Raw genomic sequence first — 12,363 nt, 5'->3', positions numbered from 1 at the left:
CATGGAATTGTCCAAAATGTCTTGGTATGCTGAAGCATTCAGAGTTCCTTTCACTGGAAATAAGGGGCCTGAAAAACAACCCCACACCATAATTGCCAGATGGAGAAGCGTAATTAATTACTCCAGAGAACATACCTCCACTGCTCTAGATTACTCCAGAGAACACACCTCCACTGCTCTAGATTACTCCAGAGAACATACCTCCACTGCTCTAGATTACTCCAGAGAACATACCTCCACTGCTCTAGATTACTCCAGAGAACATACCTCCACTGCTCTAGATTACTCCAGAGAACATACCTCCACTGCTCTAGATTACTCCAGAGAACGCATCTCCACTGCTCTAGATTCCAGTGGCGGTGTGCTTGCATTGTACTTGGTGATGTATGCTTGGATGCAGCTGCTCAACCATGGAAACCCATTCCACAAAGCTCTCTGTGCACTGTTCTTGAGTTAATCTGAAAGGCCACATGAAGTTTGGATGTCTGTAGTGATTGACTCTGCAGCAAGTTGGCGACCTCTTCGCATTATGTGCTTCAGCATCCACTGACCCCACTCAGTCAGTTTACGTGACCTACCACTTCATGGCTGAGTTGCTGTCATCCCAAACACTTCCATTTTCTTTTAATACAGCTGACAGTTGACTGTGGAATATTTAGGAGTGAGGAAATTTCACGACTGGATTCGTTGCACAGGTGGCATCCTATCACAGTTCCACACTAGAATTCACTGAGCTCCTGAGAGCGACATATTCTTTCACAAATGTTTGCAAAAACAGTCTTCATGCCTAGGTGCTTAATTTTATACACCTGTGGCCATGGACGTAATTGGAACACCTGATTTCGATCATTTGGATGGGTGAGTGAATACTTTTGGCAATATTGTGTATATCAGCATACTGTATTCTGTATAGTGGAAGAATTCCATTATTATGATTAGATTCTTCAGGGTTGCCTGGCATGCCATGGTAGTAGCAAAATTTCATTTTGGCCAAACTGGTCAAACTTACTAGCTTAATCTTACTGGGGGGAAATATCAATAGCCCACAAGAAAAAAAAATACACATGGAATTATCACTTGATTTTATACTTTGCAATGAAAAGAACTTTTAATAATCATACTAAAAATAAACAGGTATTTTCATTGCACATTATATTTCAGTGTGCAGTTAATTTTAAAAGTGTTACTAATTCGCCAGTGTGCAGTTCTGAAACAAGGCAAAACATTCAGATTATCAGCCAAACCTTTCACATTTTGAATGCATGTTATGGTGTGCGTTCAGTACTCCACAATGTGATTTCCAAATTAAACCATTCATAACAAGATGGAAAAATTATGCGGAAAATCTTGCAAAACATGCTTTACTGGAATCTTGTAAAACTGCATTGCAAACATCCAAAAGTTCTAGAGAACAAAGCATTGATTAATTTAAGGACGATATTTACTTTAGTCTGTCTCATAAATTCATAATTAAGGCTGCAAACATAAATGTTCACTTTTCTGCATGTCCTGGATCTTCCAGTAATGCACTTATACAGCATTTAATTGGCTCTGTTCCTGTATTCTCTATGATGAATACATTTGAATTTGTTTGAACCTATAGGGACATTGACACTGGTTCTGGTTCTGTCTCCAGCCAGATGGCCATAGTGGTAAAATTCAGGTTTTTAAAATACTGGAACATTAAAAATTTTTGCCAATGGTGTATTGTTTTATGTGATGTTTAATTTCACTGGTGTCCCCGTTGGTATGTACTTCAACATGCAAGGTCTGATATTCCCTATGCCAAGTGGAAGGCATGTGCAGGAAACCTGCCTTCTCAGTAACACAAATACCTACAACTGGCAACAGTGTCTGTCACCTGTTCATCTAAAGCACTGGACCACTGGTCTTCAAGCTAGTTGAGCCCAGATTGGGCAGCTGTGGATGCGGTTAAAGACCTAAGCTGACTGTGCTTACACATAAAATTACTGCAGCTTTTATGGACTCAACATTTTGTCTTTGAAATGACATGAAATGTTTGCATTTACGAGATACTTAAAAGATATTTAAGAGATACTTGCCCATTTGTTCACTAAAGGATGCATGGGTAAGTTCAACAGTGCAGTGGTTTGCAGCTCATTTAAAAAACCTTTTTTTATATTCACCTAAAATAATGTCAATACCATGACAACATTAACACTAATGCACTGTCAAGAGTACTTAGATATAGGGATGCATGAGATGCTGCTAAGTACTGCAGATCTATTGTACTAAGGTTGAAGCACAACCTGCTCTAGATGGATACCACGACAAAGGTCATCTAATCCTTGTTATACATAAGATAGAAATCTCAGAAGGCTCTTTGATATTCCAACCTCAGCACTAAACGTGACAGATGGAAACTCCAGCTGAGGACAAGGTCCAGACAGCATTCATAGCATCTTCTCAAGTTCTGTAATTCGTCAGCCAGGTTTGAGCACATCATACACAAGAGCTCAAGCCAAGAAAATGACATTTTTGTATATTGCCCTGTGCTTGTAACCCATGGAACCCATTTGAAGGAAGTGGTTCAGGTTACAGGTCTTGAACTACACCACTAAATGTTCTTTCATTCCTCTTCTTTCAGTAGTAACCCTAATGAACATGCAAGGTTAAAAAACTTTCCTTTGAGAAATTATAAGCATTATACTACTTTAAAAGACAACATACAGGGGGCAGTAACAGGAAAGCTTTGATTAGATATGTGACACTTCTAGAAATGCCAGTAGACATATAAAATATGTCTGTGTAGAAGTATTTCTTCTGTGTTTATCTAGAATTAAGGTAAGATCCCATCAAAATGATCATTGAAAAGCAGGTTCATTATTGTGGTTCACTTCTTCAGAATATTGGAAACCACACCTATAGTGAAATGTGAACAGGGATGTCATTCATGCACCTGAACTGCTCAGAAGCACAGATTGGCTGGGGCACACATGCTTTACCTACAGAGGAGGAGTTCTATGCTGTTGTGTGAATTTGTCCATCAGGTTGTCTCTCTTGCTCTTAGCACGTTCCAAGTAACACCCAAGTGAACTGTTTGCAATACGTCATTTGGCCAGTGTTGCTTAGTAACAATTGTTTTGGAGCAGGATATAAAGCAAGCAAACATGTTGCTTTGTAAATCACATTAACTGCTAAGCTAAAGCATTGTTGATTTACTTTTGTTTGGTTGTTTTAATTATTACCTTAACCTTTCTGATCACTGTTCACTTACAAATCATGGATATCTTTGAGACAGACTATAAGCAGTTTCAGTTACATACAACATAAACACTTAAAAATTTTATTCTGAGAACTCAAGTTGAGTATGGTGAACTTGAAATTCCATGTTTGAAATTTTTAGACATTCGTTTATTTTAAATTATATTCATATTGCTAACTATGCCAGTATTCCTATGGTCAAACAATTTACATTCTCATTAAATAAACTGATAAACTTTAAAGTCACACTCATATTATTAATTTAAGACCAATGTGTAGTGTAGTGTCTGCAGTGTAAGTGTAATAAATAATTCAAAAGACTTTGCTTTAAGATTTACGAAGAATCGTAAATGGCAACTGATTTGAAACACTGGGACTACTATCTAACAATTTATTTTATGATTTTAATGAGATTGGTGATTTTAGCATATAATTAGTAAAAGCAAACTTGAGACTTATGAGACTGCAGTCCAGTTTGCAATTCACTCAGAAATGCAATTAATATCCCGATTAATTAAAATCATACAAATTCCTGTGATGTCACCTCTCCAAGGCCTTCTCCAGAAAACCTATGGTTCATGGGAATGACCAAGACGGGAGACTGAATCACTTCCCATAGCCCAGGGACAGCATCATCTCAAGGCCCTTCCCAGTCTCCACCCCAGTCACTCCCCCTATTTCCATGGGCCTATGAGAGAGCTCACCTTCCTTAGAACGCTAAAGTTGATGGAAGGACAAATGTAAAATTGCATTTGTATTGTGTCCTCTGTTGTTGAGTTATTGTGAAGAAGACATGGTTACACTCTCCCAAGCTGACCTTGAAAACATTAATATTATCAATTCAATTATATGTACTTAAATGACCAATTCAAGTATATAAGTACAGAGAGTGTGGATCCTGTGCTCATAGCAGAAACACAGAAAGACTACAAGAAAACTGATGTCTCCATGCAGACCACAAACATCTTAAGTGCACTCTCCATGAACAACTGGTACAAACAGCAGTCTGGGCTTTTGCTGGAAGAGGGTAAATTAAAATACTTTTATATTGCTTCAAAATACCCTAAAGAATGTTGAAACCAGCTACGTTTAGGCATCCGAAATACATAGACTTTTATTCTTCATGCACATGCTGGAACATATGTCTTGTATAAATATATCTTCAAATGGATGGATACAACAGACTTTTTAACGAACAGTTTTATCCTACTTAAATTACTATGTGTAAGGCAATGTCTGAGGCACGACTGGAGGCTACGATTGAGCGGTTTCAACCAAAGACACTCCAAAGTGAAGCCTGCTCCTAATTACAGCTACTCTGGGACCCTCAAACCCTAAATTAGAGGGAGGAAACCCGAACATCACTATTGACTTCTTTATTGAGTGATTCCTGTGTATAATTAACAAAGTAAACTAAGTAATCCATCTTAAAGATCTTAAGACATTTAAGAGTGTTGTGCCACTGATGATCAATCTAGCTGTATTTAACTGGTCATTTTGTCAAAATAGGTTTGATATACCAGATTGAGATAATTTCAGTTTTAAGAGTGATCTCATTCACTAACGAGCTTAAACACTTTAAAGCTCCCATGTGTGCATCTGTGAATGATATTACCCATTACTTTAGACCTTGAAACCTAGTAATGCTTCACTATGTATCAGAATTTATGAGTTGTTCCGATTGAAGGAAACATGAATTTTACCCACTGAAACAAAAATTTATTAAAATATATGAATTTTTTTTTTTAAACAACTAAACTGAAGTATTCAAAGTGACACTGCCAAGATATTTAGAATAGAAAAACACATAACCTTTGGGAATTTTATATTTAAGTAGAAAATAATTGAATATACAGCAGGCACTGTGGAGCAGAAAGTGGGTAAAGTATGAACTCCCTTGTGACTTTTTCAAGGGATCACAAATGCCATCATGCAACAATAACACAGAAACCATACTGCTGAGGAGCTACAACACCACATCCAACAACTCTTTCATTCATGAAAGGACTAAATAAACAAGCACTTTTATTAATCTTTATCAAAATTTGTAAATGTGGTCAAAATTTATTTTTGAAAAAGAGTTCTGGCTGTAATGTAAAAAACCTACATGATTTTTTGCTACCTTTACTGTAACAACTGTATCTTACTCAATTGTATCTTACTAATTAACAGGTCTTTGGATATAAATCAAAAGATTTAATCAGCTTCAAATAAACATCTTGAGATATGTCAAAGAAGATAAAACAGAGAGATCCAAGATCAGTGAATTTTCAGCATGGATATTTGGGATTCAGAAAAGGACAGTCGCCATCTAGTGGTAAAAAATAAAAAGTAACAATACCACAATTTTTTTTTTGGAAAACAATTGTAGAAAATCCTTAGATACAAAAGAGCGACTGAATAGGCAGTTTCATGACACACCCAGTCAACTAAACATAAAAAACCACAACTAAATAAAATGTTAATATTTATTCAACATGACAAAAAGAAAAAAATGTACTGTAAATCATTGTCTCCTCATCTCTCTCTTAGTGACCCATAAAACTGCTCATTTGAGATGTTTTTCTGATCAGACATGGATAGTTGAATCCATCCCAAGTTAAATCAGGAGTGTTAGAAGGGCGATATCTAAAATATGCAGTGCTGGCAGTCCTCAGGAGGGAAGCTGAGATACACTGCTGTAAATAACACAGTCAAATGTTCTATAATATACAAAATACAAGCTACTTCAGTGTTCTGTGAAAGAAACGCAAGACAGTTATAAAACATCTTGTATGTGATATCCTCACACAATGTGTATGCTGACACCAGTTATGAGGGTTACACCAAAGTACCATAAATCCTTGTTTAAAGGGTCATTCCACCCATTTGTTTTACTTTTGCATAATTCATTTACTTCACAGTATACACAAATGTAGTCGTGGGGTGGCAAACCTGGAGGTGAAAACTTCTGAAATGGAACTGTGGAATATCGAATAGCAAAGTGCCTTAATGATGCTAATAACTTGTAATATCAACACAAAGTGATGATGGTTCACAAGTCCTATACTGTCAGTATGGGAAAATTATTAATATCATTCAGCACTGTAGCTGTCAGAGCGGACTATGCTGAGTAGACATCATGTTACTGTGATGAATAAAATCTTTTCAAGTTCCTCTGGAGTTCTCTTCAGGCGATATACGGCGTTAAATTTAATTCCCCAAGCACACTGTTGTTTTCATGAATCTCCGGTCATAATGGAGATGAATTCCTCTTGATTAACTGAAAAGAAACATTTACACATTTGATCATTCATACATCAGAACTCAATTTGTCCACTGCAAAAGACAGATAAACCTGCAATCCTTACTCTGCTAGTAAGAATTAACAAGGTTTTGCATGATCACATTTTTCCCAGTGTGCAAATGAATGAGAGAGAAAAAAAAAACAAAAAACAAAAACAAAAAACCCCCAAGAGTAAAGGACATTGGCGCGCACACACTGTAACTATGCAACATTCATTTTTTGGGAGGTAACTTGCATACTACATAAGTATCATATTCCATTCAGCGAGTCATACCAAACATAGTAAATTGTACTCTTCCTCCCTTGACCAAATTACATACGCTTACTCTCTCCATCTCCATCTGTGTCAAACTCATCGATCATGGCCCTCAGCTCGTCATCGTTGACATCCTCTCCCAACTCTCTGGCCACACGGCGTAGGTTCCTCAGGCTGATCTTCCCCGAGTCATCGTCATCAAACAGCTTGAATGCCTTCAGGATTTCTTCTTTTGGGTCCCGATCCAATATCCGGTCAGTCACTGACAAAGACAGACCCACAATGTCTCCTACGGTTCTGGACTTATCCAAGAACTTCCCTGCAACATGCTATGAAGAAACGTCACGTTTTTTAATCCAAAAAGTGGTAGTTGAGAGCCCATATGAATTTTAGGTTAACTTACCAACGTCTTTGAAATCTTCATAAGTTATTTTTCCTGTGCCGTTTTTGTCATAGTCTTTTAAAATGTTCAACACATCTACCTTCTTCACCTCAAAACCGAGAGCTCTCATCGCTACCTAGACAAACATATTTGTGAGGGAGAGAGAGGTACCAGAGGACTTAAGAAAGACTTATGTCTTGCACTTAAGAAGACACGTTACATCCCACCCGCTTACCTTTAGTTCATGATAGTCTATTTCCTTATCCTTGTCGGTGTCGAACAGTTCAAACGCTTCCTTTATCTCATCCTTTTGCTCATCCGTTAGCTCTCTCCTCTTCTTCCTCTTACTCTTCTCCGCCGATAGTTCGTTCCTGGGAGGAACAGGACAACATTTTAGCTCAGATCGCTTCTTGATGCGTCTCCCTAGCAACCAACAAGACTAACAGCTGAACGTTAGCTTAGTCAGCTAACTAACGTACGCCTGCAGGTCAGCCTGGCATGGCAAGGTAGTTTAAAGCTAGGTTTCTAAAACCCAATATCAAACATATTATTTCACGTTTCTGGAAAAGTGTTTTGTGTAAAGGTCGCATTCGACCAAAACATACAACTAGCTAAGTTAGCTGAAGAAAGCCACTGCCTACATTTTAGATAGTTAGTTAACCTAATGCGATCATCCCTTGGAGTCGTTTTAATTTTCTAACTAACGTTCATTTTAACATCTGGACAGATATCAAGGTTGTGTCGCATAAACGTTAAATAGCTAATCAGCTAGCGTAGCTGCTAGCATAAATGAACGAAGTCTAGCTGACTGCCTGTGAACTTTCTTAGCTAGCATTACCTTAACGACAGGCTCATTTTTGGAGTTGCACGAATCCTAAAAAACGTAAATATATACAATATATACAGCTGTGGCCAGGCTTCTTATATCTGTCGGCTGTATATTGCCTATATTTTCAGGCTTTTAGTCTAGCTAGCTAACCTAGTCCCTGCACATTTCACCGGCTAATTGTTGTTTAGATCAAGGTTTCCGCGTTGGTTGAAAAAAGGTGACGTCATTAACACGTTGACTTGTGATTGGTCCTTTGAAATGTTCGTCACGTTCAACGACCCCGAACGTCTAAAGAGGAGCGGATACGCCGAGTTCCCCGAGAGCATCATGACAAAAATATCTTCGTGAAATACTAAGATAATCTCTCGTTTTAAGATGGTCTTAACACCACAATGCTTTTAAGAAACATGCTGCGGTCTCAAACGTCCTCTACCTAAGACAGCAGAAAGATGCTTTATGCGATGACAATAAACCACCAGCAGATGGCAGTATATACCTGCAAAACGATTATACACTGTTCAGAAAATTCCTGCAGACCCTTCGTCACACATCGGAACACGGTATACAAGTAGTTTTCGCTGTGCACACCACATGTTTCAGTTATGATTGAAACAGAAGTGTGCTACTCTTTTTCCTGGTCTGGAGTTCAATTTCATACAAGCGACGCTCTCAAATATTACAGATATACAGGTCAAAAGAAGAAGGCCCTTCTTTGCCTCTTTCAAATTCAGGGCTGCATTCATAATCACATGGCGCGTAATGCATGCTACGAATTACTCCACGTGAACTGGTAATGAGTATGTACTGTTGCAATATTTCATCAATATGTCACACATCAGGCGGTACTTTTTTGCCCATAGACTGAAAGGAAATGAATGCACAGCCATTGTTTCTGCCCATTATTATAATAAGAAGAACGATCAAGTCTAGACCACTGATCACGTGTTAGGGCATCAATTTCATTAGCTCGTGCACTGCAGACTATTCACAGTGAAAACTCCATAACTAAACCTACTCTGCAGAGCAGCACAAATGTTTGTGATTATATATGATAGGGCCTACACAAGTTTGGAGTTGTATATAGAATAGTGTGCAATATATAGGCCTACACAAATGTCATTTTTTGAATTTGTATTTCTAAGGTTTGCATTTTCGCTTTAAATATAAAGAACAATTTAGGAGTTCTGACTTTTGAGGTTAATCTGTGCAGATAGGCTGATGCAGATTAAAAGCAGCAGGGGAGCCGGTGTGATGCTGCTAATATTGGAGCACACGGGCTGCTGCACTAGCTCCACCAGTGGGGAACCGTCAGGGCCCTCTACGCCCTCTCAGAGGGCCTAAAATATTCTTAAAGCATTATATATATAATTATCCAATTTTATTTTATCTACTTACAGTTTGACATTCGACATCTAAACAATTACAAAAATATAAGCAAATAAAATATTCACCCGTGTCTATTCAATCTGTGTTGGAAGGTGAGGGGTTGAGTGGAAGCCTGTGAGCCTGTGTCTCCCCCTATCAGGACTGTGATGCCCGCTGTTCGTTTACAGAGGGCCTGGCAGTTAAAATTCAGCGCAATACCAGTTTCAAATGACAGCAAAATTGACCAATCATATCTTCTCTCTTAGTGGGTGGGCTTAACTGTATGATAATTTCCGCCCGCTGTGGCGACGCTAGCTGTCGTTAGCACCATCGCTAGCTAGTTTCGATTCATCCCTTTGACGTCCTCGTGCGCGTTGTTTACATATTCCGCTTCCGAGAACCACGGAGCTGTGAACCTTATTTTGTTTGGAAACTTATTTTGCTTAAGATGTTATCTAGTACAGATATTATTGTTTATTGCGTTTTTAAAGCTGTACTGTCGTCTCAGTTTTTCTTTATTTAGTTTATTAAGAAAGGAAAAAAAAAATTTCGGGGGGGAGGGGGGGGGGGGGTAGCGGGCCCAGGTTTAAAGGTCACGGTTCGCTACTGAGCTCCACCCAGCTCCACCCTGCTCCACCCTGCTCCACCCAGCTCCACCCAGCTCCACCCAGCTACAATGCGACTGCTTAAGGGTGGAGGGATTTGCTGACTTTGAGGTGTTGTCTGTATTCAACTTTTGGTCTGTGGCGGGAGAGGGGGTCTGGTCAATTTCCATAGAGGTGCATTTTGTTCACTGGGTTTGATTCCCACAAAGCACATGTGCTGTTTCACTAATAAATAGAAGTCATTCTGGGAAACGTGTTGACTATATCTTCCCAGACCTCTCTGAGTGAGATCTTTATGAATATGAATCCAGATAAATATGAATGCCACTTTCTATGGCGTAATAATATGACATTGAGAAATCAGGTGCAATGCAATATACAAAGGCAAATTTATGATACTTTCCTAACAGCTTCTTACACTTTGAGATTAGAGATTATTGTCTACAAATATTTTATTTCAATTTATACAATGAGGTCACTGTATAAAAGCTGTATGTAAATACAAGTCCAGACATCTAAGCAAAACACAGCCGGCAGTTGCAGGGGGAACCAGAGGTCATGGCAACACTGAGGTGATAGGCCTTCTCCAGAGGACATGCTTGTCTAGTGGCATAAGGTCGAGGATCACGTGCTCTAGCTTGTGTTTTCTCGCTGGGAGAAAGCCAATACTTATGCAAACATGAAGAGACACTGTGCAGCTGGAGGATCCCATCGTCCCCTGCGGAACGTGCAATAACTCTTCGTAGTGCAAATGATACATGATGAAGATATGTGTATTGCAGTTAAGATGTTTGCTAATTCCATTTCTTCCTACAGACAGTTGCCCTTACAGAATGCAAATAGGCTCATCTTCTGTGTGTATTTGCCTTGTGTTCACAAAGATGCCCATGTTTATAGACTTGGACAAACCAGCAGTCCTGCCAAATAGTCTGGGTTATGTCATTTGATTCATATTCCATGAAGGCCAGTCTAATGTTAAGTCTAGTGCAGATTTCCAGGTGACTATCATCTCCAACGTTTGTACTCCCAACACTGACTTATCCCCTGCATTTTGGTATTAATTTCTCAATTTCATACATACACTAGTTTTTTTCCAAATTAAGTTTTACCTGATCTATAACCATCATGAGAGCTCTGTATTAAAAGTAGGTATGAACTTATAAAAATGTAATTGAATGGTTTCAGATTAAGCTGACGCTCTCTCAAGACTACACGTGAGAAGAAGAGCATGTTCACTCAATCTAGGTGAGAGGGATAGAATGTCAGGTGATAGTGAGACCTATGGTAGAGGATTAGACAAGAGTTTGAAAACAATTATTGCTGGACAAATAAGTCAATAATATTGACCAGCAACATTCAAAATATTTGACCATGGAAAATGACATATTCTGTACAGAATTATTATTAATGTACATTGCTGTTGGTTTATAGTGGTGGTTTGGTCAGTCTCTGTTATGCAAGACAGTATCTCTTCATTACATCTTCTTTCCCATACTGTATGTTAATTGAGGTTCCTTTACAAATGGCTGGCCAAACCCCAGAGCTATGCAGCGCTTTCCAAAATTAACACATTGTCTATAGAGGGAAAACCTGTATTCAAGTTTGAACATTGATGAAAATGAAAATCCATTTTATTAAAGGCACCAGTAGTGGTTTCAGAGCAATAAAAAGGAGTTAAAGATCATTTCCTGTCCATATGGTCATATGACATGTGGTCACAGATGGTGACATATGGTCCACAATACAAGGCAAAATATTTAGTTGTTTATTTGTGACTTCTGATGTTTTGATCATTCTCTCAACATACTCAAAGTGATAGCAGAAGATTAAGAACAAAGCCATTACAAACGATCAAATATTTTTTCAGTATCATGTATTTTATCCACCATTCAATTCGTAATTAATATTCAGAATAGGTCATAGCTGAGTGATACTGAAGAATTACCTGCTGTTAAAAGCTTACAGTAGTCGTAAATACTATTGTGCATGACTGTATGTGATTCAGCACACCCACTGAGTGAGTTGTGTGTTGTGAATTGTATGTTTCACTTCGTTTGATCTTTGTAGCAACGTTAATCTTCTTGGACACGGGTTCTCCACCATGCTGGATCAGTTGTGCAGGAATGTTGCACCAGGTGACTATTACTGGTTCACACAGCTGTTGCAAATAATCCTATAAACCTCATTCCAAAAATGCTCAATAGCTCTAACCAATAAGTCATATATTTTTATTATTTATTATTATTAGTAGGGGGAGAGCGGGTATAGTTATAACACTTTTTGCTTCAGCACCTGTAACTCACTGAATTTTTGAGCTAGACATCTCAAACTTTTTTTAAATAACAATCTAGAACAATCTCTCTCTCTGTGACTGACCATGACCATGACACACTTTCTGTGTGTGTGTGTGTGTGT

General features: G+C 38.4%; 1 protein-coding gene across 1 annotated transcript; it reads right to left on the bottom strand.

Annotated features, from left to right (window-relative positions):
* Positions 1-5,033: 5,033 nt before the first annotated feature.
* cetn3 (centrin 3) lies at positions 5,034-8,189 on the bottom strand. Its single transcript, XM_076986622.1, has 5 exons — positions 7,988-8,189; positions 7,385-7,520; positions 7,171-7,285; positions 6,838-7,029; positions 5,034-6,487 (listed from the first exon to the last, which is right to left on the bottom strand). The coding sequence occupies exons 1-5, from the start codon at positions 8,002-8,004 to the stop codon at positions 6,444-6,446; spliced, it is 504 nt and encodes a 167-aa protein (XP_076842737.1). The 5' UTR covers positions 8,005-8,189; the 3' UTR covers positions 5,034-6,443.
* Positions 8,190-12,363: the final 4,174 nt, after the last annotated feature.

Source organism: Brachyhypopomus gauderio, unplaced genomic scaffold (genome assembly GCF_052324685.1).
Source record: "Brachyhypopomus gauderio isolate BG-103 unplaced genomic scaffold, BGAUD_0.2 sc47, whole genome shotgun sequence".
NCBI lineage: Eukaryota > Metazoa > Chordata > Actinopteri > Gymnotiformes > Hypopomidae > Brachyhypopomus > Brachyhypopomus gauderio.
Note: the sequence above shows the minus strand (reverse complement) of the source record. Positions and strands in the feature narration are given on the sequence as shown.